Here is a 27,340-nt window from a genome sequence, read left to right on the forward strand (position 1 = left end):
TAGGCATTGAAACACATTGAAGCTAAATGCATGCATGATACATCCAATAAAAATCTCTCGGGGGAACACTGAGCAGGGCACAGAAATCCAGGTTAAACTGGCAACAGGCTTGAAGTGGAGGAAACACTAGAACACTCCTCTCTGTTTTTGTTTTAAACAGGAAACAGTGATCTCTTGTTTACTAAGGCAGAAGGCAGCACAGCAGCAAACATAAGATCTGACATACCTGAATTACACTGACCTGATGCCTTGTTATTGAGTAAAACATAACTAAGGATACAAAGCACTGCAATACTTGTATTCCATTTTTAAAGAAGTTTAAGAATTATGACATTCACATAGCAGTCAGTGAATTCCAACAGCACTAAAGCTGGTGCAAACTTTGGCTGTACTTCAGATACCAACTTACATCTAACTTTTTCTTGTACTTCTGACAGGAGAGAAAGGAACCCATGAACTAAGATTACCACTGATTTTGATTAACTCTAAAGACATAATCTGCAGGGAAATAAAGCAGTCATATTCTAGAATTTTTAAAACAAAGATAAATGGGACACATTGGATGAGTTTTTGTATGTCTGTAATATATCCATGAAATTCTGTCTGATATTGCAGACTGCTTCTGTGTTGAAGACATGTTCCTAGCCTATGTCATCTATAAGTTTTATTCACATACTCCTACATTTTTCTGCCAGTGTTATTAAACATGATATTAAATGCATATCAGTTCTTACAGATCCTCACTAATCATCTCTTCAGACCCAAATTTTCACCTGCACATCCTACTGACACTTTTTTGTGAGCTTCACTGTGCCCTTTTCAGGACCTATACTCCATCAGGTACAATACCTCCCTTGTCTCTGTACTGTGTAGCATCAGGAAAAGTGGTTCAGATAAATCCATCATCCATTTCTTTGTGGAGATAATTAATAATAATTTACTGAGTAATCAGTTTAGTTATCCTCATACTCTTTGGTAAAGCTATTTTGCATTTTATCTCTCTTTCCACATTCCTCTCTTGTGCATTTCCCAAAGAATTTATCCTGAAACATTTCAGCCCAGTGAGGTGCAACATGAACAGATTTGATCCCTGCTCTTCCATATCCTGGGGAATTAGCAGCACATTTGCTTCTTTTTGTGTCATGCACAGAACTGACCCTGTAATAGTTCAATCCCAATTTTACCAGCCAGTGAAGGAACAGTAAGGATTACTTATGTGCAAACAATGACTAAATGAAATACCTGAGGACACAAAGTATTCAAAGGTAGGAAAACAAACCCTGGTGTGGACAGTTCTGATGGACATGATACATGTTTATCCAAACCTATGTACTCACCTGCAAGGAAGGTACCACTATCACAACTTCATGCTGTGTGAGATTCAACCACCACAATCCACAGGAGGTGAACCCAGAGCTCTCTCTGGGATTCTGTGCTCGTCCTCATCTGTGTAGGCAAAACTTTAGGAAGGTCATTTCTACCTTGGCCTTAGGGGTCACCATCAAAGTAGTGTTTGAATTGCATCTTGCCTCTGAACCACAGCTTGGCTCCTCAGGATCATTTCTAACATGAAAAGGGTGATATAAAGGTGAGTTACTGGGCCATCATCCCTACAATTCTCCCCTTAACCGTATGCTTTGCTGCTTACCCTCTGATGCTTCTTCCCCTTTTGTTCTCACCTCAGCTGTCTCTGCAAGAAGCCTAACCTTTACAGAACATTTGCCTCGTTCTCTCCTCCCCTCCTTTTAATCTTACCCTTTCTCCCCACTCACCGTGCATCCCACAGGAAAACTCTCCAATTTTAAATCAGCCAGTAAAAAATTCCAACCAAACTCAAACCACCTGCAACCACATAATCCCAGGTAACAACAGGGGGCCTGACTCTGTGCAAGCATTGAGGTCTCACTGCTCTTATCCACCCCAAACAGAAGGTCTGTGTCCCTCACCATGTCAGGCTGAAAGTTCCACCTGCTCTGCCTTATAAACAAAGGACCTGAACAAATCAGGTACTTGACTGAAAAATTTTAGGACATTCCTAAAAACTATCCCAGTCTACTTTTGCAGCATTTTGGCCAGCAGAGAGAAACTCTGGTGATAAAAGCCCTTTTGTTCAGAGCACTGAGGGAAAGATGCAGGTCAGATGACTGATGTTGCTTTTCTGTAAGAAAAAAACTCCTTATTTTAATGGCCATAATAATAAATACTTGCCCCAGAGCCCAGCTTTGAGACACAAACTGTATATTCTCTTGGAAAGCCTCAACATTATTAGAATACACTTATTTTTAGCATGCAGCTTATTGAGGTATTTTATATATCACTGTTGTATTCAAAATAACATAAAATAAATGTAACACATAATTATATATATCTTCAATGCTTTTTTATCTATATTAAACCAGGATGATATAAGAAAATACACTGTAATAGGTTATACTGGTTTAAAGCTTGAGTTACTGAAATTGCTTAGGATATTTGGATAATTTAAAGTTATCCAGCAGCAATGAATAGTTGGTAGTATTGTCAGAATCTCAGTAATTTAAATTATAAAAAAATACACATGCACTATACCCAGTACTTCAACATACTATGAAAATTAAATCAAAGTTTTAATGCACCTGTAAATGTTTCCATATTAAAAAAAAAAAATCTATCATAGAGTATTTACTCAAAATAACTCAAATGCAGACATTTTCTTTTCAGTGGCTGGGATAAAAATAAATCTAAATCTAATTATTCTATTCTCCCTTAGCAATTCAGGGAGTAGCTGTCTCCCAGGAGTCCAGGTGGGCTTTTTACAAATAACAGCACAGTACACAATGAAAAATTTAAAGATACTCTTTATTCCCACTTAGCTGTAGTAAGTGCTAGGCAAAGCCTGCCAGTGTCAGACTCAAAACAAGATTCCCACTTCTGAGAGATAAGGCACTGAATAGTATTGCACTAACACTATAGGGCCAAGATAAAAAAAAATAAGTTTATAAACCAGAGACATAAAAAGTAAAAATTAATGGTTTTGGAATTATGCTGTTACAATGTGAAATAGGTTACACTAGCTGAGCCCACACTATCTCTTCTTATTTATATATTTGCCTTTTTAAACTAAAAACCTGGAATAAGAATTCATAACAAATTTCCTTGAATATATTCCAATTAGAACATCAAGGATTCTTAACAAAAAACCAAAAAAAAACCCAAAACCAAAACAAAAAAATCCCAGCAACAGTTTCATGTGAGAGAAAGATACAAGAGGAAAATGGAAAAGCAAAGTTTCCAGAGAAGTCCAAAATTAGGGTATATCGAAAGCAGAAGGAAATGAGAACTGCTTTATAATTTCATTTAAACAAACTCTTGATTTGACAAAACACATTATCCCTGTGAACTGCAGGCCCACTAATTCGTGTCCCCACTTGTTTTCTCTTTCAGCTGAGTCTGCAGCTCCCAGAATAAAGCTGTCACTTGAGCCAGCAGGTGCCTCCATCCCCGCCTCCCACCTACAGCAGTTATGACACGAGATTAAGAAAAACAGCCACCCCTGGCAGCTGGGCTGGCGCGTAATGAACAGTTTAACCCTGGATAAACCTAATGACAAGTGTGGGTGGCTTTGATTGAAATGACAAGGCAGTTTGTCACCCGTGGCTCTGTCACAGAGATCAGCAGTGCTAGCGTTTTCTGCTGAGTTGAGGGGAAAGCAGCCTGACACTTGCGCATTTCAGAAGGGGTGCACAAAAACATTGAAAACAAAAGGAGTCACGGTCTTGGTGTTGAAGCAACTCTCTGACCCTCTGCAAGTGGAAGAGATGCAGTCTCTAAGATGCTCTTATGAGAAAACAGCACTGTCTCTGGAGACTGATGGAAAATTTTAAACAAAAACCCACACCAAACCCACAAAGCTCTCTTACCTTAAATTACCCAGAAGCTTTTGACAGAGGTACTCAGCTATCCAGCTGACCTCCACATGAGACTCCCAACAGCAACCTGCTTTGCTGTAAGGGTTGTATTTCTCATTGATGAATGTTCAGTGCCCATAAAATGATAACAGCAAGAGCTGATTGCCATTGTAAATCATTAAATAGTCTTGAAGCCCAGCCATCAATCTCTGCAGTTTTAGATGATACTGCTCATGGTGTTACATGTGCACCTGCTTAAATACAGCAGCTGTCCTCAAAAGACTGCATGTGCCTTAGACCTGCAGAGACCTGTGTTTCTGGTTAATCCTAGCTTCAATTAGTGCATTAATTAGTACACCAAGAGGTACAACACAATCAGAACCCGAGTAAACAAGTAACAAGACACAGAAACAGGCAATGGCCATTGGATGTTCATGTGGCAGATCAGCGACTGTCCTGGATCCAAAAGGACCACAAATGGGAAAGGCATGTGACAGCATCATGTGATAACCAGCAATGTGAGAGGCACCGTGGCTTGCCTGTACAAGAGGAAAATTAATATCACAACCTCAGACCCCATGATATTATTGAACTTATTCTCTGTATTAATTTGAAGACTGTAGTCTAACCATACTTTCATTTTCTACACCCACACGTGGCTTTCCTGAAAGCCCCTCTGATTCTGGTCCTCAACTTAAGGCAAACCCGAAGGGGAAGAATTCAAAACATTTTCAGCCTCTGTATCTGGAGAAAATTTATGGTGACTCTTCTGCCACCCACTCTCCCCATTTTCAACACCTTGGAAAACCCCTGCTGTTTTAAATTTACAAACCTTTCCAGTTACAGATGCCAACATTTTGAGGCAGTCAAATGTTCATCATCCTGCTGCTCTGCTAAGATCAGTAGCAGCCCACCTGAGGGTTGGCTACCCACAGTAATCCTAGGACAGACATCTGGGTTGATGCAAACACACTATCCAGTCTCACAGCAATCCCCTGGGAACTCAAGACTTGATTCCTGCTTTTCATGTGTATTTTGCTTGGAAACAACAACAACAAAAACAAGTACTTCTCTATTCAAATGTTGCTAGAAATAAAAAACAAATCAAGAAGGTCCATGAATGCACTTTCTCTACTGAAGCCTCTAATTTAATGCAGCAGTTGCAGCATTGCCTTTACAAGAGAAAAGCAGACTCAAAGCAAGATTTCCCTCCTGGCCATAACACCCTTCTGTTTCTTTGCTACAGAACACATCCATGGCAGTTTTTTTGGAGGTTATTCTCATCTTGATTCCCTTCAGATGTCAGCTATTCATGTCCAGCTCCTTCAAGGTAAAGCCAGCTTCACTGTTTTCTTCCAACAGACAGCTGCTTAACGAAAATCCTGCTGCCTTGTGGTTTCCAGCACATCTTTAGCATTCCCAGTAACAAGGACAATATCACAGAGAGTACCACTTTAACAACCAGACTCAAATCTTGTATCTAATATCAGTTAAGGCTTTTCCAATGCCCTATCTTAACCTAAATCCTCACTGATGTATCTCATTTACTCCTTATCTTCTTTGCACGTGTCCTTTTGAACTATACTATTTAGTAAAATTTCAACATTCCCAGCATCCTGTTATGAGTCACCAAATGGATTTTAACCATATTCTGTGTCACACTGCTGTGTCTGGGCTTTTCAATACTGGACATGACACTTAGAGGCATCTAAGTGCTATCAATTAGGTTTGCTCTAGTTGATGATTTTTAAATGTCTTTCAATTTGGTGACTGTAAAAGTATGTAGAGTATCTAACAACTCACCTACTACATGCTTCAGCACTGCTTTTATCTTCCATTCCTCTTCATTCTTGCTGCAACAGGTTTTGTGGAGATACTTCTCTTATTTTAATATGAGTTTCTACTTGTATAGCAGTTTTTATGCAAAACAAGCAACAGGAAACAACTTCCCCTTGCTTTAGCTGAAAGCTCATGGACAAAGCTCCTGAGATATACTTTCACGTAAAGAGTTTCTTGCCCACTCTAGTCTGGTTTTCCATTCTATTAGTTCATCATGAATTCAAGCATGGAAAGATACCATATTTAATGGATAAAGCTATTGGGAGTTCTGCTGCTGACTTTGACAGACTTTCTGAAAAACAATTAACCATTCTGCACTTTGATTTACCCCATTAGAATAGAAATTACAAGAACACACTACTTCAGGAGAGGAAGGTGAGGACCTATTATGGGTTATGAAGTATTTTCAATTCCTATGGAATCATTAGATTAATGAAAGCAATGAGATGAGTAGCAAGTCCTGATTCATTAAAAGATTAAAAATAGTCTTCAGTGGGGGAGGATAAGGTACTCATCAGATATTTGTTCAGTCATGCTGGGAACATAATTTATTCTGCAGCATAGATGGTGTCAAGCCACATTCCCAAATCACGTTACAGCCCAGCCAAAACCAAAGGCTATCGCATAATTCAGGGACAAGGTAAAGACACAAATCACAGTCCTGTCTGCATTGCAAAACCAAAATGTGTTAGATTCACTGTAATGTCAACTGTCAAGAAGCCAATTTTAGCATAGCTTGACTAATTTGCAGCATGGCTTCTCTCTGTCTGCTTTCACAAGAGTCCATTTAGGGTGATGCTTTTAAGAGATGTTCCATTCATACTGCTCAACACTGCTGTGGTGCTGATAAGGGCCAAAAGTCTGGTGTAGCCAAACTAGACTAATTTCAGCACTCACACAGCTACTTTTTGATCCACAGTGCTGGATATGGAGGTGACATCTCACACATTGAACAGGACACTGAGGTCTCTGTCCTTCCATGAGTCCACACAACCCACCCACCAGCAGTGGTTCCCTTGGAAAAGAAGGAACGTGGCCGCAGCAATGACCTACACCTTGGGATAAACAACATGAACAAGCCTCTCTGACCAAAAAAGACACATCAGAGGTGTATTTCCTTATAGCAGAACATCACCCCTACTCTTCTCTTATGAGAGGTCACAGACACTTAGACTTGTCTGCTCCTTACACTCCAGTATGTCTCACTCTCATACACACAGCCACCTAGATGTATGGCAATGGTTTAATGGTTTGTTCTCTTGACTTACTTCTCCCCTAAGAGAACAAGCCATCAACACCTTTCTGCAGCTGACAGAACTGCCATGGTTATGATCAGCTCTCTAGATATCTCCTGTCATGAACTCAGACATTTTATTGAAGAAGAATCTAAATAAAACATTATGCTCTTTCTTAAATTTTGAGTTCAACAGGCAAGCTGTCTGTATTTAATGGTAACTGCACAGGCAGTTACTACCATGCCAGAAACTTCAGACATGTTATTCAGAAAACTAGGGCTTGATGTAAATTTTAGAACCTGCATGTCACAGAACTGCATTATGTTCACACCTGTAAGCTGGCTAACAAGGTCATCAGCAACAAAAATTCAGGAATTAAACATACTCGTGTCCATCACTGTTTGATGAACCCAAGCAAGAAGGCTGCTGAAAAGCCCTTTCTTTAAATTTAGTTGCAACTACCATTGCTCTTCCCACACTACTGACAGTTCAGAGACCCTCTGCATGAAAGGATTACAAAGGGAGGGGGAAAAACCCAACTTGCATCTCACAATTCCATTAAAAGGATCTGTATTATTCCTTTCTCCACTCACAGTTTTAAATTCTCTTGGCAGTTTTAACCAGATCTTTCTTGCAGCAGGGAGGTTATACATCTCTCAAATAATATCAAAGGTGTTACTCCTGTCATTCAACAAATTCAGGATTTTAAAGATGGGAAATTTGCCAGCCCTTAAGTTGCAATAATGTAATTCTAAAAGGTGACAGGCACACACACAAAGCCTTTTTCTTCTTATACAGGAAACATGTGTAGGAGAACATCCAGGGATATACATGTATGGTCAGAGAAAGACAAATAGAATGAAAGTTAAAATTATATTTATGAATTCACATTTCTGGATTTCCCAACTTCTGTTTGCATTTTTCAAACCATTTACTACTACAGAAATGATAACAAACCTCAGATGGTGGGGAGGTAAATAACTAGGAAGACATACCCACACCATTTGATTACAAAACACAAAATCCTGGTAGTAAAAAAGGGAAGAAGTAGGAGAGAAACAGAGGAGGTCCCAGCAGCAATAGCCCTCACTGCCTTTGAAACAGTAATACTAAGCTTAAAAAAACAAATATTCCATTATTCCTGGCACCTGCTGAGAAAACATTATTCCATCCACCTTGAACTGCATGTATCTAATAGCAGAACTTCACTTACTCACAGAAAACCACTGTTTATCTGATAAAAGATGAAAGATGATCAATAGATTTTGTGATTTTAATACATCTGCAGGCTGCAGTAAACAAATGTAAAAGATCATCTTTGATCCTCATGAAATCTACATTTAAAAATGGTTTTGAAAATAGCCATGGAGCACATTTTCATGCTGATATAGCAAAGAGCACATGTGAACTTAGCCATTAAATTAACATAAATATGTCTGTAATGTGATGGATCAAACATTTCTGTTCTCATGAACATTTCAAATGTGTAAATTAGAACAAATTAGGACTGAGGAAGCTCTCCTTGGCAAACTTTGGCTCCTACAGCCAATCTGAAAAGGTCCATTCCATAAACTCAGCCAACGGTTCCCAAGTAAGGATTTGAGTTCTTACCCCCTTTGCTTTATGCCAAACCTACGTGGATAGTGTGAATTCTTCTTCTGGTTCTCCTGAAGTAATTCAGCAATCAGTTTATAGCTTTTTTTTAAATAATATGTTTTCTCATTTTCATTTCATCTTCTCTCCCCCAGTGTGTTTTGGCAGCAATCATCCCCTGCATGAATGCTCAAGTGGGTCATCTTTTATGTGCTACCTACAGATGTTGAAGGGGCAATGTTTTGTCTAGTTATATGTAAACTCCATTCTAAGTACCACTTGGCTTAAGGGCTCTATCTCCAAATATTTCACTTTTTGTTTGTTTTTTTTTTCTCAGCTCAAGACCCCAAGACTGAAAGGCTTGGGAAAAAAACCAAACAAACCTGAAGAAGCTTTCAGTCAAACTCATGCCTGTCTGGTTGACACACATGACACAGAAAACAGGTAAGTGCCAGGCATGGAGCATTTTCCAAGCCCCATTACAGGCATTACCCTGGGTAAGCCAAAGCAGGCAGAACAAGAGCTCTGCTGAAATACAACTCCCCTCAGGCGACTTCACTCCTCAGCAGCCCCAGACCAGGGAGTTCAAGACCAAGGTGCTCTGTTTGGTGCCCGAGGCAACTGAGTTCTACAGACACTGAGCAAATAAACTGCAGCCAATCCCCAAAGGAGGGCCTTGCCTTAATGCCTGGTTAATAGTTAATGCATAGGGCAAGTCTTCAGCAGCCAGGAGCTACCTGGGAGGAAAGCAGCATGCAGGGGTAGGCAGGCAGACGGCTGAGAGCAGAGCTTCAAAATCCGCTGAAAAGCAAGAATGACTTCCATTCAAAATATCACGTTTTAATTAGCCTAAATGAGATATTTAAGCATTTCAATCGTCAGGTCTTAGCACAGACGTTCCTGTAGGAGCAAGAGGTAGCTAGAATCATTTGGTTTGTATTTTTGTGATCCCAGAAAGGTTGTCTCTAAACAACAACGCTTGGTCGCCAACCAGGCTAAACACCATCACGTTAAGAGCTGTGACAGATGTTCTGTGGAGAGCAATAAATGTTCTTCAGCTCCTGAGCACATTTCCTAAAAAGCTCCAGATGCTTTGTATGTATGAAATAACACAGACATTATTTTTCCTCTTTATCCCCACCTCAGTAATACTAACATCACATACATAACTAATCTTTAACTTCTTGTTTCTTTTATCAGTTCGATTGAGTCTTGAATTACAAAGGTTTTTTTTAAAGAGTGGGAAGGGAAAAAGTTGGCTGTTTTCCAAAGGCAGCTAAAGGCTGTCACGTAAGCAGGACATGTCACCGTGTGTGTGAATGTAGCAGCAAAGTAGATGTGGGTACTATTTATATTTCCTATATATAATTCTCTTATTGAATTTCCTATATACATAAAACACTGCTTTGGAGGATCTAAAGGATGCTTGATAGATTTCAGCTTTCAAAACACTGTCATGGAATAGGCAAATAAACCTCTGTGTTGATTAATCAAATTCTAAAGTACCATACAGTCTTCAGGACCACATATGTTAACACTTTCTAAGTGCTATTTGTGTATTGACAACCAGGTAAGTAGCGCACAGTTAACTAAAAAAGCCAACAGTGTGGCCCATTTTGATTAAGCTGGAATTGATTGATCCAGTTCCAGTTTATTGGAAAGCCTACACACATTCCAGTGGATTTCTAAAGGTTGCAGAGTAAACCATCAACCACAAATGAAAGTACAAAACCTGAAATCCCGTATTTCTATTTTCTTGCTTTATCTAAAAACCAGCACTGTTTCACTACGGGGAGAAAGACCATTGAGGATGATTGGAATTGTCAGAATTATCTACAAATCCTTCAAAAAAGATCCCAAAGTTCAAACTGCCTGATTTTAAAATGTTACATTTCATCCATATTGATTTTTCTTAGTATCTTAATAGCTATCTTCCTAATCAGATGGATTAAAAAACTCCAGAAGATACTTCCAAAATAATCAGAACCACAAGAAAACAAGATAATGAGGAGCTAAAGAAAGATGAAAACCTCAAAACAAAACTGCTTTAGGAATGATACCTTTTTAAACTGCAGATCTCATTAAAACTGCTTCATATAAGCATTTATACATGCAAATTGACAAATAAATGCTAGATAATGTAACTACTTATAGGCATGCATTTCCTTGTGCACAAGATACCTTCTAACTATGGATGAGGCTGAACCCTACCATGTTTTTACTACAGTGTGACCCTAAAGCTTCAAAAGACATGAAGACTCCACTGAAGCCAAAGGCACAGAATGAGAAACTTTCTCCTTTCCAAATGGTTGGCATATACTGCAGTCTTTATGGAGGTGGCAGCAGCTCACAAAAATACCACTAAATTGGTTTTCAACTATCTGATAACAGCACCTTTCCTTCAGCACAGATCTTTGTGCGAGCTGCAAAAGTCTGGCTGAGCAGCTGGGTAAATGCACAAGCAGTTTGTCTGAAGTAAAACTCCTCCTGACACCATTGGGCAGCTGCCTAAGCAAGATAGCCAAATTAGTTTTAAATTAGCTATGCTTAAATAAGTGGCACTTACTAAAACACAGACATGAACTAATTAGAAGGGGAAAGTTTGACAGAAATTAATTACCATCCCCACATTACAGTCACAGCACATCTAGAGGTGATGCTGCTTGCCAGATCTTTTTAAATACCTGAAGCCCTCCAGATAATCCTTCTGTTCAGGAAAGGTCAGCAGCACATGTGCTGGGCTTTCTCAGATTGCCTCTGCTGATCAAATTTCATGTTGCTGAATCCCTCAGATCCCTGCATATCTTTAAGATATAGTAGCCACCTTCTAAATCTTCCAGTCCTGTATAATTTCATGTGGTTTCAGCAGTGGCAGATCCATCCATATATAAGCATAGATTATCAGTCCTCATGCTATTGCTATTTTTATATACCCAGACATGAGGGAACAGCCCCACCTCTGTGCAACATTTAGCAGAGAATTTCACACACAGGAACATGCTCAGTGATCCTGGTTGTGCTGGAATACAGTTGCCACTAAAGAGAACACAGTTTTTTGCCAGGGTGGATGGGGAAACTCTTAGAGACACATATTCCAGTACTTGACTGCAAAGGATTAAACTGATTCTGTAAAATACTACCAAAAAAATGAGGTTTTAGGAGTTTTTTTTAATAGGTTTGTCAAGTTCATCAAGAACAAATTCTGATGATCCACTGGCTAAGAATCTTTCTAAACTCCATTAGAATTTCTCACCAAAGGCAGCAAGAGTCTTAGCATGTGGGAGCCCCATTTGAGGTCCTGCTGCAAATAACTCAGAATAAAGAGCTGAACTACATTTCCCTCTTCCCAAATGCCGAACACAAATTGTTTGGTATCTCACAAAAATACTTTAGAAGGGTTTTGATTAATCTAATGGAAAATGGGGGGAGGAAGTATTAAAATATTTCAAAGTTTTGCAGAAAGTTGCTTTCATTTAAGCTCTGTTTTAAACCTGATACTTGTTCTACTACAGCCATTATGTCTAACAAATAACCAGGCTCAGGATGTAAAAAGAAGAGCAAGAGAGAAAGGGGGAAAACTTGTTAGCTACTTCTTTGCAGTTGAGAAAGATAAAATCAGAGAAAAACACTTTGGAAAAGATGCTACCATAAGATAGGGCTGAAGGTTCGTATCTGTAACTTCTTTAAGAGAGTTATAAAAAGAAGGAAAAAAACTTGTCTCAAGCCTGAAAATAAGCAGTGCTGCTTTTCCATCAGGAGAGACATAGCTAACAGCAGCAAAAAATGCATTATAGCGCTGCTGGGTTTTGAGTCAAGTAGTGAAATTAACATCTGAGTTATTAGGAAAAACGAGATTAATTTATCTGCATGAATAGACAGGAGAGGGAAAATAATAGTTCTGCCTAGTTCACATTAATACTAGAAAGATCTGAAATTTAAGAGAGAATTCAGAACAAGGTAAATTAAAGCTGCTTCTTCTAGAGAGAAACAATTTTTTAAGAGAATTTTGGGGTTTTTAAACATTTGAGTCAAGAAAAAACACTTGGATATGTGATCAGAATGAATCACATTTTGGAAATTAAAGAAAAGGCAATTAACAACACCAGTTGGCACAACATTGAATATTTCATTATATTTTAGGCAAACAACTTTGGGAAAAGAACAGCAAAACTCGAGGAGCTGTGGTTCTTTACAAACCTTTGGGGGCAGACCATAATTTTGAAGTTATGAACAGTCTTCATCAGAACTTTAGATTGCATCAAGACAGCCTCAAAAAAATTACTCTAGGTTCTATTGCAAACTTACTGTATTAAAAAAAACCCCAAACTGTGGACAATGTTGTGCTATTTTCAATTAAAGTAGGAATAATTTTCTGCAGAAAAAGAAACACGGATTGTCAGCAAACTGTACTGAGTCTTATGCAGAAAAGAGGGGCCATCTGCCAAAATTGGGAATGGTTCGGGCTTTCAAATGAGGGCATTTTACAGCTCATCGGCAGTGAACCAGATGGAGCAGGATGCAGCTCTGTGCCACGGGAATCAGCACTCCCTGCACTATTCTGCTCATCTAGAACACGGGGTGTGGATAGTCAAAGCTTCCATCACCTCCCTGCTCCAATAAAAATGAGAACGGGTCCTACTGAAAGCATAATTAAAACTAATTTTATCCAAAGAGATTTAGAAATATTTTTTCTTTCATTTTTAGATGTGTAATCTGGGAGGGTAAATTCTAGAAAACCTTTCTGGTGTGTATTAGAGGCTCATTTTTAAAAGTAACTGGAATAGTGTTAGACCTGCTTGAAATCCAGATGGGTTAAACTTGTTTATCTTCTCTGGCTTGCTGGCTATCCTTATGCTCATAGCACATGAATGCTCATTTTTACATTTAAAAGATCAATAGTTTAAAATTAGGCAACAAGTGATGGGGTATAACGATTCCCCTTCCCTTCTCCGAAAGGCTTTCTCATTTGCTTTCACTAATTCTCTTTGAGATTACCACCTGCAAATATTTCATTCTTCCACATCACTCTTCAGAGAAACCCCTCAGAAAAATTTAGGCAGAGAATTTACATGTCCTGAAGGAGACTGAAAGCACCAGAAGCCCCTTAGCAATGAAGATGTGACTGATACATAAATAAGCAGGAAAAAAAACGCAAGTAACAAACAAGCACAAAGTCAAATCCTTCCCTGGTGTAAGCCTCCAGTTAATTATCACATGGGTTACTTTGACTGCATTGCATTTGTATCTCTTCAAATCCCAGACAGACCTTAAGTGCTGAACCAATATTAATAGCAATAACTTTTTTCATTTCCTGAGAACTATGAAAATTAAAAGTCATAACAAAAAAAATCAAACAGAAAAATGTACACTTGCATCACACAGCACTGCTTCCATACACTTCTCTTAAATTTTTTTTTATCACAAATTACCTTAAGAGTTTCTAGTCTATAATGACTTAGACTTTCAGAATGAGTGCCCCTCTGGACACTAGCTCAGGTATTTTACCTCTAGGCAATGAATCTTAAAATAACATAAACCAACAAATGAATCCTGAAATACAGCAGCAAGTTTTTAGAAAGAAATCTGTAGAATTTAAACAGCATTCTTACAAAAATTGTCCAAAGGTACTAATTTGCTACATGAGTGACATTTAATGAACGGAGCAACTAGTCTCATAGTAATTGACAGAATTCTTTATTTGCTTCTTAAAAACTGCGTTTAGGTAGAGTTTTTTACAACATACCAACAATATAGTATTTCTCTCTGTCTGTATTCCATCTTCCTTCCCTTAGAGGATGATTATTAATCCATCTTGTAAGATGTGATCCTATTTTTGCCATGTCCAGAAATGCACCTGCACGCTTGCACAAAGCGCTGCTGAAATTACCTTACTTATATAAAAGCCCAAAGTGATGACATTGTGCAAATTTGCATCATGGAGAGAAAAACCTCCATGAGAAAACATAAAGAGAGGGAGAGAACTCTAAATTCCATTAAGACTTTCTTTTCTGGAATTGGCTTCACATGGCTGGATGGGCAACTACATAAATGGCAACAACGCAGAGTGGATAAACAAAGAAATCATTCCTGCTCCCAAAGATTTGATGTGGGGTTCCCTGACTGAAGCTTGCTGATATGCAACTGAAGAAATGACCAAATGTTGTAGTAATTTTATGGCTACACAATATAATACGATAAGCATTACAATTTTTCTTTTCAAAGGTTTAAAATTCTGCTGTATTAATTGTGAGCTGCAAGCTCAAGAACCCAGTTTGTATTTTATATTTTTTTTAAGGAGTAATGAATAACTTTTAGCTATTTCTGAGTGACAAAATGAACATTTGATACCTAGGAATGCACAGTATCCACCATGAGGAAGCTGAGTTTGCTGAGAGTATTTAAAAAGCAACATTGTCAGACTATACCAAACTCTTGCTTCAGATTGATCTGATCAGAAGTAAAATACTGGATGTTCAGTTTAAGTTTGAGCTGAATTTCTACATGAACTAATTCAAAAGAAATGCTTTGAAAACAAAGTACCTCATTAGTTTGAGCCCTGCTCCAAAATCCACATGCTCACAAAAAGAGCCTCAATTGGCTCCCACCCATCCAGTGGTCACCACCTGGAGATTTTTCTCTTCTGTTTCCCCCAAGCCTCAGTTTGCAAGGAGATGTACACCATGGGCAATTGGAATGAATTTACAGCACAGGCTGATGTGTTAAATATTTGGGAAGCATTTTTGTAACTACTTGGCTCTGTTTATTTTACATTTGGCTGTCATACAGATGACAGCAACTCTCTAAGTGAAATGAATGTAAATTGCATTCCATGCTCTTGGCTGGAACAAACTCATTATGGAATTTGGATGAACAAGGGAAAGGAGGTTTTTAGTTATGTAGGTCTTATCCAATGGCCAGTGTACAATTACATGAAATAAAACAAGCACCCAAATTAGTATTCAGTCATTAATTTCCTGGGTACTTCACCGTATGCTATTAGAAAAGTGCTTCAGAACATTACTGTGATGAAAATAATCATTAATTTATTAATTTATTTTCATAATAAAAATTTGAAGGGGTCTTAGGAAAGCTTCTCTAAGTGTTCTCTGGTTTAAAATGTTTCATGTGCTTTTTTCTTTGATGAGGAAACTATTTTTAGTGTTTGCAACCATGAGCGTTGCAGCGTGCTATCGCTCCCCCAAAATAGCAATTGCCTTAAAAAAAAATTATAAGTAACAAATCATATAGCTAGTTTGGTCTTTTATTTTCTTCTTGAGCCATGCAGGCTTGCATTTTTAAGGTTAACTTTCTTGTAAAGTTAGAAAACTTTACAAGGAAACTAGAAAAGTTTATTTGTGGTGAAAGTTAATATTTTCACCTAAGACAGCAGCTTAAATTGTAGGTAAATCATATACTGTGAGATTTCCTTAAAAAACAAACAAAACAGCCCACAAGTATTGACTACTGGCCACCCTCTAGATTTATTCAGTGTGTCCTGCTCCTGTTTATTATATCATTTGTTGAAAATTTTCCAACCATTTTCCCTTGTCAGCTTTCATTGAATGCTAATTCAGAATATATTTCACCTCCACATTATCTGAGTTTTGTTATCCTTATGGCTTCTCCTTCACTTAAAAATGTAACAAACTGAAAGGAATGGTCTGCTACTCAGAAAGAGTCAGGATAGAGGTGGAGTTTTCACTACAGATAGATCTCACAGAAGAAATAGACCAGATAGTATGAGGATTTCATCAGCCTCCAAAAGTACAGAAAGATGGAAAGCACCAAACTTGCTGTTCTCATAAGACTTAACAGAAATATAACAAAAGATTGAGAACAAAATGCACAATGGGCTTCCAAAGGTTGATGGTTTATTCCTAGGGAACTTGTAGGACTTAAAATATTTCCAATCTACAAGGCTCAAAAAATGAGGTGGCTTCTATCACTTCAGCAGAACTTGCACAGACGCCAGTGCTTGTGACCTCTGAGGCTGAGGAGCTAGTTGGTTTCTACTTCTATTTTTTATAGTAATATTGGCAAAGGGCTGAAAGAAGTCTGACTTCCAGAAAGAGGAATGTACCCACTGTTTGGGGCTGAACACCAGCATTCTGCTGTGTTTCGAGGCCTGTGCGTTTGGGTGAGTAGATCGAAGAGCTGCGAACCAAGCTTTTCATTTGCCTGCTCGTTTTATCTGTAACATATGAAGTTATAAATCAAAGGACAGAGTGGAGATAAATGCTTTCATTGCTTTCCTGAAAAAAAGCTGATTTGGAGTGTCATACTTTAAAAGCTAAAAACACCATGCATTTCTTAAAGGACCAGGGCTTAAGTTAATTAAGAAAACAATATTCAGTCCCAGTCTCAAAATATTACCTTAGACAACATCACATATCAGAAAAATATGCAAAATTTCAGCTTCTACCAGACTCTGGAATAGCATAAATTGTTCTCTTAACACTGAAAAGAATCAGCAGTGAAACCTAAATTTATCTGTTGACCAAAGCCAGCAAAAGAGTGAAAAGTCACCAATATGCTTACAAGTTTAACGTGCACAAGAGAAACATTTAGCAGAATACACATTTTAGGTATTTTTAAGAAGTTGCATCTTCCATTCATGCCACCCTGAAAATACCCTCTATTTTCTTGCCAGAATAGCCGATGCACCTTGCATTTCTACTCACAATATAGGCACTGAAATATATGATTAATTGGAAAGAGGGAGGAGGATTCGATGGTTGTCTACAATTCTGCAAAAATGAGTATTTTTTCTTTCTTTTTGAAAGGGAGTTTGGTTGGAATTTGGAAATAGTTAGGCAATAACCCATATGCAAGGAAAAAAAAAAATACAAAAAATTTACTCATCATGCTAGTCACCAGTCTGTGTGAGCGACATAAAATGGTTGTCAAAAACATTCCTCACACGAACATTCATTTACACACCAAATTCTTGTCCCCTTGAGCTGCCAGTGAACCACTTCGGCTTTTTATCCACGTAGTCTTATGAAGGAAACATAGAGGAAAAATATAAATATATTTTTCAGAGAGCTTTCTGCATTTTGTACATCCTTTCCATCTAGTGCACATAAAAAAACCAAAAGGAATGCAATCATTAATTTGTTACTTCACTGATTAGGAATTCTGCTTGGAAGGGTTAAGATAGAAAGCACTTACTCTGTAACAAGCATTACAGAATTGAACATAGCACTGCAAGGGCTCAACAAATGTCCCTTTACAAAGGAAGGCTACATTGCCTACATTTTGTTCCATTCTGCCAGTTCATAGGGTTTCTTCCATGAATTATTAATGAATCATTGTGAACAGGCAGGAGAAATAAAAGAAATAAAACATGTAAAATTAAGCCTTTAAATTTTTTCCCCCTAGGTGTAACAAGAATGCAGCTCAGAGAACTTAAGGCAGCGCATAAGGACACGGGGACAGTATTGAAAAAAGACTGAATTTACTTGTTTGGATTCCTCAGACAAGCTTGTAAACAACTCCTGGTTTACAAATCCTGTCGTTTGCAGAGCAGCTAAATCATCTGATGAATGGGAAGAAAAGAATTAATGCCAAGACCTATTACCTGTTCCTGAACTAAAAAAAAATGCTCATGGCATCATGGCAACCCAAGGGGCGGGAGACACAGATATGCAGAGCAGAAAAACAGTGTGGAAATGAGTTGTACAAGTAACATCTGGTAAAGACCGACATGCTGTAGTTTCCACAGAGTTAGCTAAAAATAGGGCACTGTCCAGTTCCATTTGGCAGACAGTTCTTAGAAAAGTGACTCTGTAAAGTAGTGTTGAACACTGGAGGGCTGATCTTAAACTCTTGCACATACATTTATGTACACACATGAGACATGTATTTGTGTAAATCAAAGCATCATCTCGTCAGCCTTAAAAAAAAACAGGGGGGCAACTCCACAGTATTGCTCACAGGACTGTTTTATTGCCATCAAAGCCTGTCACACTTCAGAACAAAAGCTGTGTAAACTGCATGAAGGTTTTTGCCATTTTAGTTGTGATATCCAGGTACAAGTCTTTTAATATCCTTGTCTCAACAAACATGATTTACAAAGTTATCTGCTCATAATTAGAATTATTAATTTTCATAGACTTCTCAACAGAGGGGTTATAGGAGGTCTTCATCTAGATTTCCACATGTATACTTTTGTGCCTTTGAAGAGGGGAAATAAAGTAAACCAAACCTGTATACATATATGGGTGTATTTAAAATTGTGAGATGCCTTCCCTCTATTTGCTCAAAGGACAAATCTGAGCATTCTGAAATCTGTGGTCAGATGCCAATAAATTCAAAGTTTGCATCAGAATTCATCGCCCATCTCTAGAATTACTTTAAAACATTTTTTTTCCTCATGCCTGACATATTTACTTCAGAACTCAAAGATCAAAAAGAAAGGCTTTTCGAGCTCCTCAGTGCTAATCTTGGTGGCATCTTTTAACTGCCCTTTTAAAGAATCTGCACAAACATTCTATATTAAAGTAGAATTAACTCCCTGTGAGGAGGTATGCAGCTTACCAAATCCGTACTGAATCTGAGCTTGTTTCATGAAAAAAAATAAAAGTTAATTTCCCTAGAAGTCCCTCTAGAAGCGAACTCAAAGAAAGCTTGAAAACACTCCAGGCAGCAGAAAATCTTTCTTTCTGCACACAGCTCTGAGCCGAAAAACCCAACTGTTAGGTCTCATTGTCAGACTAAATTCATGACAGATCTTACAAAAATCTATGATTTTTGTTTCTGTTTATTCTGTATTCATAATGTGACAACAATTCCACAAGTTTTGATTTATAGATTATTTTTTTTTTTTTTTTTTTACATATACTCTTTGGCTAAATGCTGCTATACTTCAGATTATTAGAGGTATCCAATCAGAAATACTTCCCCTCAAATCCACAGACAGGCACCTACAAATGGGTGACAACAGTATCCGGTTCAAAATTTGAACCATGTATTCTCTGCAAGTGTGAATACCCCAAGAGCTTTCCACCAGAGACCTCTGCAAGATGCATTACATATTTTTCAAAGCTTTCTGCTGACAATGCACTAATAGGAGCCTGAACTACAGACATTGTGTGACAGGTTAAAAAGGAGGAAATGTAAAAAAATGGGTTTGCAGATGGATTTTGACCTAAAGTAACTTCCATACTTTTGTATGCATCTGTGGATACAGAGCAAGGTACAAAATATGAGAAGTATTGCTAAGTGCAAGATCATATTTGGGTATCAGGAAGAGACAGAGGCCCCAGGGGTTGAAGGAGGACAAACACAAATCATGGCCTGCAACAGAAGCCATAAAATCCCCTCTCAAAACCCTCCTGGAAAGAAAAACCTCACAAATCACCAGGACCAGTTTCACAGCATTAGAAAGCAGCTGCAAACTCTCCTCTCATCCCCAGAAAACTTTCCAATAAAATGTCTGTGGCAGTCACCCAAGCTCCTGAGGATGCTGGGTTTAAGTACAGCCAGGGTGTACACTGTGGGGGAAAATCTTCAGGAGGATTTGGTTTTAATGCTTGCTCAGATGTGGCTTATGGCACATTCAGACCTCGCCTGAGGCCTTTTCCAGATGTAAATGTTGTTGCTCTTTTGACCTACTACGCTCCTAAGAAGTAAACTCCTTCTTCTCAAACTTAACATGACTGGAAAATTTGTGCACACTGAAGTTGCTCCGCTGGGTTCCCAAGCAGGGCTGGCCTATGCACCACACAAATAAATAACACAAAGGAAGAAATGTCTTCATTTTGTGCTGTGTGTGGTGGAGAGGAGCATGGAGGCAGGGATGTGAGGGGAAGGGCCCGACCCTTTTGCTCGCCACTTGTGCCCCATTTCCCGCCGTCAAACCCACAGCCCAACACCGTTAGAGGCCTTTCCCATGCAGCTTACTTCAAGTCACTGCTTTTCCATCGCTGCTTCAAATCTCCCCTTTTAAATTGCAAGGAAAGCTGCCCAGGTGAGGGCCGAGAGTTTTGTTTAGTTTACTGTTCAGTTGTGGTATCGCTCCAGCAGAAAGGCCCCTCATCCCAGCCTTCCAGAGGGGCTCTTTATTCCAGGCCAGCTCAACACGGCAGGCCCTGCTCCTCCTTCACAGGAGGACAGACACGGCCGAGGTGCTCGCACAGACACCCTCCTGCTACCAAAATGGTGGTGAATCCACCACAGAAACGTCGCACCCTTTCCTCCAGAGAGCTTTAGGAGAGCTCCTCGCAAACCCAAAGCCCGCCTTTACCTGTGGCTGGGAGCTGTGCCTGCAGGGTGGCAAGGACGGCGATCCTCCTCCACTTCATCTTGCCCGGCCGGCAGTGCTAGGAACGGGAGGCCACGGGAGAGAAGAAGAAGAAGAAGATGAAAAGAGGCTCCTCTACAGGCTGTGCTGGTGTGTGGCTGCCACAGGAAGAGGCTCACCTCCTATGAGGGCTTTTGGAGTCCACTTGCTGACTTCCTCTGCCTTCACAGCCTCTGAGTGAGGGCTGGGGTTTGCCTTCTTGGTGTTGATGTTTGGGGTTTCCTTTGTTATTCATCCTTTTCCTCTCTGCAAGATGGTTTTCAGTGAGTTGGGTTTTTTTTTTTCCCCACTTTGTCTGATGGCTCCTAGATCATCCCCACTCAGCAGCTGCTGGTCTCTGTTTCTGGTATCAAATTTGACCTGACTTCAAAAGGGATTTATGCAACTATTCCCAGTGTGCAGCACAGGGCATAAATAGAAATTTAAAACTGTAAGTTACAGTCACTCTTGAACAATATAGGTGTCTAAACTCATAACAATATAAAACTAATTTTTAACTCCCACTTTGTAAGAAATCTCACATAATCTCTCATTATAGTGCTCTTCGTAAATGCGGGCAAATAAAAATTTTCACTTTTTTATTAATAAAAAAGAGTTAATTTTAGATAACTTTGAATTAGGAAAGCTTGAAACCATAGCTTAGATGAACCCTAAGGCTAAAAGCTCAGCCTCACTCCCATCAAAATACATCTGGCTCAACAGATCACCAAGTGTTTAATGTTTACAACCATAACACTAATAATGCACTTAAGGATCAGAGCTTAGGCTGGGAGGAAATAAAAACATCTTAACATATATATTTTTTTTCCCCTCCTGTTTCTAATTCTTATAAAATAAAAGAGGAATGTGTATCCCCAGGAGGTATAGAAACTGTTGATAAAAATTTCCCTAAAGTATGGCAGGGTGTGAGTTCCTGTGCACACAAAAAGTAATGCTTAATAGTCTTTATGAGGCAAAGTAAATTGAAGTTCTTGGAAGAAATTTGTCACCTTGCTGCCTGGAGTAAAAAAGGCTAATACATGGATAAAACTGTCTTTTCCTCTAATTGAATAATTATATATTGTGCCAGTCACATTGTGCCAAAAGTGCTCGACACCATTAGTAGTGTAGCACCAGGTGTAATAGTGCAGCATGCCCTTCTGTGATACCCAGGCAGTGCTGCTGAGCCTCTGCTCTCTACCAGCCTCGGGGAGGGTTTTCTTTGTGGCTCCTCTACCCCAAAAACTCCAAGGAAAGGCTGGTGATGGGCTCTGACACCACCAGGCAGAAAGCAGAGCACAGCCCAGGAGAGCTGCCATGCACTGAACCTGAAAAAGGTGTCATTAGTCCCAGAAATGGCTGTGCTCCGGTACATGTTCTATATTCCAGTGCAAGCTGGATACAGCCCTTTCTGTCCACTTCTCTGTGTGACAGAAGATTGGCTGAAACAAGGCATTAGTGAGCAGAAAAAGACCCCTGTTCTCACTGCTGGCTGCTTCAATCTCACTGATGCCTTATCCAAAAGCTGAAATATCATCCTAGTTATTGATATTTTTGGGTAACGGTGTTTCCAGAGAAGCAGATGGCACTGCTCATCACTATTCCACTGACCCCTGTCTCCTCCTGTTATTGATCATAGCTTCTCCCTCCGGCAGAAAGCCAGCAAATTATCACTTTGAATAAAGAGTTGAGGCCAAAGGTAAGGAAAAGAAATGAAGAGCTGTGTAAGAAAGGGAGATTAATGGCAACAGTAGGCACACTGGGAGAACAGCAGTTGGGCCAGTGTGTTTTGATGTCTAGATAGGGAAAGGTCAGAGAAATTGAGTACATGGACTTCATTTGGAAGTGTGGGTAGAGTGAGAAAAAGGCTTTGCATGACAGTGCCCCTAGAAATTCTCACCTCCCCATCCCTCAGCTTTTGAACTAAGGCAAGCTTATCATTATCCAAATATAATCAAACTATACAGAAGAGCACTCGTGCTTGTATTACGAGTTATTCTCAAAACAAGCATGGCATGGGAGAGATGCAAATCACATGCAGCCAAGCAGGACAGGAAAAGATAAAGGGGAAGAGGTCTCCTCTCTAAGAAAAAGCTTTTCACTGTTCATAAGGCTTACAGTTCTATCATGAGGAATTATTTGCTTAGAGTGCCACCTTCTTTTCAGCCTTTCCAGTTTTTGCATCTCTAGGAGCTACACAGCACTGTAAAAACTGCAGCACCTCCTGCCCACATTGTGCATTGGCCAATCTTGCAAATGCATTTCTACCAGCAGTTTAAACCATAGTGATGTTTCAGTTTACTCACTTCAGTCAGACCGTAAGGACTTTGTTAACCCTGGACTAGAAATGAATGCCAAACCTCGTTCAGCTGAACCAGCAGCAATTTTTCTCAATACAGACAAGGCCACACTGGAAATAAAAAACCCTTCCTGCTGTGTTAAGAAAAGCTCTCAGCTAAACTTGACTCTTCATCTAAACATATGGGTGGAGAAAAGTACGATTTCAAGAATTACCTGCACTGGGAAGACTGCAATATTTGATCTGTGGTTTGTGAAACAGAATGGGTCAGGGAACTGAAGTGGTCCCCAAGCACAACTCAATGTGTTTAATGCTGGTTAAGGTGCAGCTCATTATCCGTAAGGATAAGATCTTTCGTAAAATAGTCAAGGCATACATTCAACTGGTTCTGTGCATCCATAAGCCATCCTTTCTCTGGACACAAAAAATCCTGGAACAGCTCTAATGCAAGGGGCTGATTCATTCCCAGAAGCATTCCCTTTTCACGCTTACTGGTTATGCTTTGACTGTACTATAAAAAAAAAAAAAAAAAGCAGCAGGGTTTGCAGTTTTAACAGGAAATAAATGAAAACTAAAAAAAAACCAAAAAAAACAAACCCACACCACAGTCAAGCTGAGGATTAAAAAAATATATAACTACACACTGCCCTCTGGCTCCTGTATTGCTACCACAGAGATATGCCTGTAATCATCACCGCAGACTGCTGGGATTGAGAACAGGTCGGTTATCAGGAGCTCTCCTAAGCCTGTTTGATACAGTTAGCACTCACAGGCAAAATTAGTTCCTACATCACCTGATGGAGGAGCTGGCCGAGTTTAGAGACGTGAGAATCCAGACAGACTGCAGAGCCTTGCCCCTGGTCCGGCAGGGAGCGACGCTTGCAGTGCCGTAATTAACTCAACAAGTATTAAAAATATTTCTGGAGATGTTCACACAAAGATAATGGGTGTTAAAAAAAGCAACAATTTTCACTGGTGAGCAAGCTGTAGCCTCCAGCCAGGCATGCCATTCAGACTAATACACTGAAAAGAAATGGTCTGCTGTTTATTGCGTGTAAGCCCACCATTTTTATTGATAAAATGTTGCAGACTGACAGTCCTACACTGCTTCACTGCATCTCAATGCACTGTAATGCCTTACAGTGCAGCTTCGATTTGCTATAATTGGGTTCAACTGTGCTAATCCCCTTGGAATGCAGCAATTAATACTTATTTAGTGGTAATGGCTGCATTCCAAGAGGATTAGTCCCTGCCCTGCCCTTTTGCCAGCAAATGGAGTGCTGGAAAGAAGACAGTGCCTAACTATAGGTCTTGCTTTGCAGCTCCCAACATGGAGACAGAGGAGTTGCTCTTGCTACAACTGCTCCCCTTTGTGTATGAAAATATTACTTTTCCAAGGAAAACTCGCCTCACCATCACTGCTCTTTGCAGCGGTGTTGAGTAAATAGAAACCCTGGCAGGTGCAACAGGAAAAAAAATAAACCCCAAACATAAAAAGGGACACCTGTGCAGGATCACAAAGACAAATACAGCCAGGAGTGCATGTTTCCTATAGGAGATTATAGACAGGCCTTGATGCAATTCCAAAACATATTTCTATTCATTATTTCAGGGATTTTTGTGACTGGCAGTTTCCTGTTCCTGCTATGGTCTTAAAATCTTCAGTGCAACAGGGGTTGTGGAAACCTATAAAGGAGTTGTTAGGAGAAAGTTAAAATACATCCTCTTTGAATGTTCAATTTTGAGACTACTGCATCTGTAATATCCAATTTTTCCCTCCCTAGTGATGCTTTTATGATCTGCTCTGGATTTTGTTGTTGTTAATGCACTCAAGAGACCATGGCTTGTCATATTTTAAGGAGGAGGAACAGTGCTTCTTTTCTTTTAGGCTACTCAAACTACTCTCTCTGGCATCATCAACAACCCTGTTAATTGCAGGTGAATTTCCCCCATTACACTGCATCACACGTAGAAAAGTTCTGTGACTTTATCACTACACACATTCTTGAAATACTCTTTTTAATTATAAAACACCTTCAGTATTGCAGTATTACAGCATGGCTATACAGAATATAACTTATCAGGTTATGCTTTTTGTAAATATAAAAATATTGTGAAGCCACATTTTAAGGTCTGTGACAAGTATCTTCTTTTCCTTTATTCTCCTCCCTTCTTTATCCCTAACTCACCTGTTCTGCATTTTTCAAATGCTCACCTGAGGAGAACATTAAAGTAACTGAAATTCATTTAAGCATTTAAAACAAATCAAATATTCAATTCATGCTTGATTAGGCAACTGTTTTTTGTCTAAAAGACAAGAAATTAGTGTGCAATGTTCTTATAATCATATAATGCAGCGTTTGTGCAACTATTTCTCTTTCTTATCTGTAAACAATTGCCACCTTTCAATCTAGAAAGTTACTTGTTAACACTGGAAGATGTTTAACAGGTTCCATTGGCATTAAAACATTACAGAAACACAAATTATCTTCAGTGTTTTCACATAAATACACATGCTTAGAAATGCAATTACACACTACTCCTTGACACACTCTCTTTCTCCCCCTTTGCACACACACCCACCCTCTGGTTTTGTCAAATTACTCTGTGCCTGTAGCAACTACAGATTTATTTTAAAAACCTTAAAATTAATTACTCACAGATGAAAAGCAAGTAATTTTGTTCTTCAAATTAAGCATTCCTGTCATCTAAGGGTATCAAGATGAGTTACAAGTATTTTACACGACTGCTGCAAACTGGTATCTACATTTTCATAGGTAAGGGGAAGGGAAAAGTAAAGATGCAAAGTAAATTCACAATCTGAGTCCTTGGCAGAAGCAAAAACAACATGAAGTGTGGATACACTGACAATACTACTGAGGTCAAGGGAGAGATTCTCCTCTTTCAACAAGACCCACAGCAGCTGTTGGGACCACCACCAGAAACGTGGCACCTCTTTTGTTTAAACTAGAGAAATTCTATGCAAAACTAAACCTGGAAACTGCATGAATTAGAAGCAAATAGTAATGGGGAAATTTTAAGGCTTTTCAATGTAATATATTAAGAAATAGAGGGAGAAAATAATTCTTATCATCATTACAGCTATCAGGTTCTTTGATTAAAGCCTGACATCCCCTACAGAATTACCCCTTCTGGTACTAACTGCATACCTGGTCACACTCAACCAGAATCCTCCAGCTCTACAATTAGCACAGTTAATGAAACTCAGATTTTCAAAACATGACTTTTGTACCTTTAATATACATGAACTGGGGCTTGTTTCCTCTCCCCAGTTGTCATGACATTTATAGGAGCTTGGTAGCCTTGAGGTCAGACTTCACATTTCAAATCTGAATCCAACACAAAGTAAAAACAAATCTGACAAATGCAAGTACCCAGAAATGTTACCTAAGCTTTGTTTCCACAGAAAGAGCATTGACCACTATACCCAGAATGAATAAGTCTTACAGCCTAATCTTCTTACACACCAGTTCAGCTTGGAATCTGAGGAAGCCTCTAGGCACAGAAGTTCTTAAGCCAAAAAGCCCGGGGAGCAACTGCAAGAGGCTTGCATGAGAAACTCATGGGCTGAGCTTCCCCCACAGAGAAAATACAATTATTGGAGAGGAGCAAGCAAAGGAGCTGGCAGGGAAGACAGGCTCAACCCCAAAATTAGCAGTCCCACAGTACCTGAACAAGAAGAGAGGCTGGGTGACAGCAACCAGGGTCAACTACACTCAAGCTGGACTTGAGGCCAAGACAGTAGGGCTGAGCAAGCAACAAGAGCCTGAGCTCTAACACAGTCCTCATGGAAAAAGGGGAAGCTTCAGGCTTTTCCCAGCTCTGCCTCATCACCCAAATATTGCAAATCATCTGGGCAGCCCAAACCACTGGAGAGCAGCCTGGGGACACTTGAAGAACCCAAGATTAATTAGCTGTTGGAAATTACAAATCAGAGTCGAGTGGTTTAATTCAGCTCACGATAAGCCTTAGCCAAAGCATGGTCATGTAAATGAACCCCCCTTTCTCTGGATTTGACAGAAATAAACACTGTTGAGTCTGGAGCTGGCTGCTCCAGCCGATGTTCCATGGCATTCTATACTTGTCTCCATTTCCTTTACTAGAGTTACTTAATTTAAAAACCTTTAAATCATTTTCATGGATATTACTTCTGAGCTCTCCGTAGCACAAAATGATTACAAAA

The 27,340-nt window shown here is 39.3% G+C and overlaps 1 protein-coding gene across 4 annotated transcripts in view; it reads right to left on the bottom strand.

Annotated features, from left to right (window-relative positions):
* The window catches only part of CD247 (CD247 molecule), a 52,942-nt gene extending 29,280 nt beyond the window's left edge, over positions 1–23,662 (bottom strand). For 2 of the 4 annotated variants that reach the window (XM_086884157.1, XM_086884155.1), the window contains exons 1-2: positions 20,978–23,474; positions 20,802–20,877 (exon numbers count right to left, since the gene is read on the bottom strand). In XM_086884157.1, coding sequence (XP_086740283.1) covers positions 20,802–20,859 — 58 coding nt within the window. In that variant the 5' untranslated portion in view covers positions 20,860–20,877; positions 20,978–23,474. Of the gene's footprint in view, positions 1–20,801 lie in introns of all 4 variants that reach the window. The other 2 variants (XM_086884156.1, XM_023946559.2) reach the window with 1 other exon arrangement.
* Between the last annotated feature and the right edge of the window lie 3,678 nt (positions 23,663–27,340).

This window comes from Cyanistes caeruleus, chromosome 3 (genome assembly GCF_971803275.1).
Source record: "Cyanistes caeruleus chromosome 3, bCyaCae1.hap1.1, whole genome shotgun sequence".
NCBI lineage: Eukaryota > Metazoa > Chordata > Aves > Passeriformes > Paridae > Cyanistes > Cyanistes caeruleus.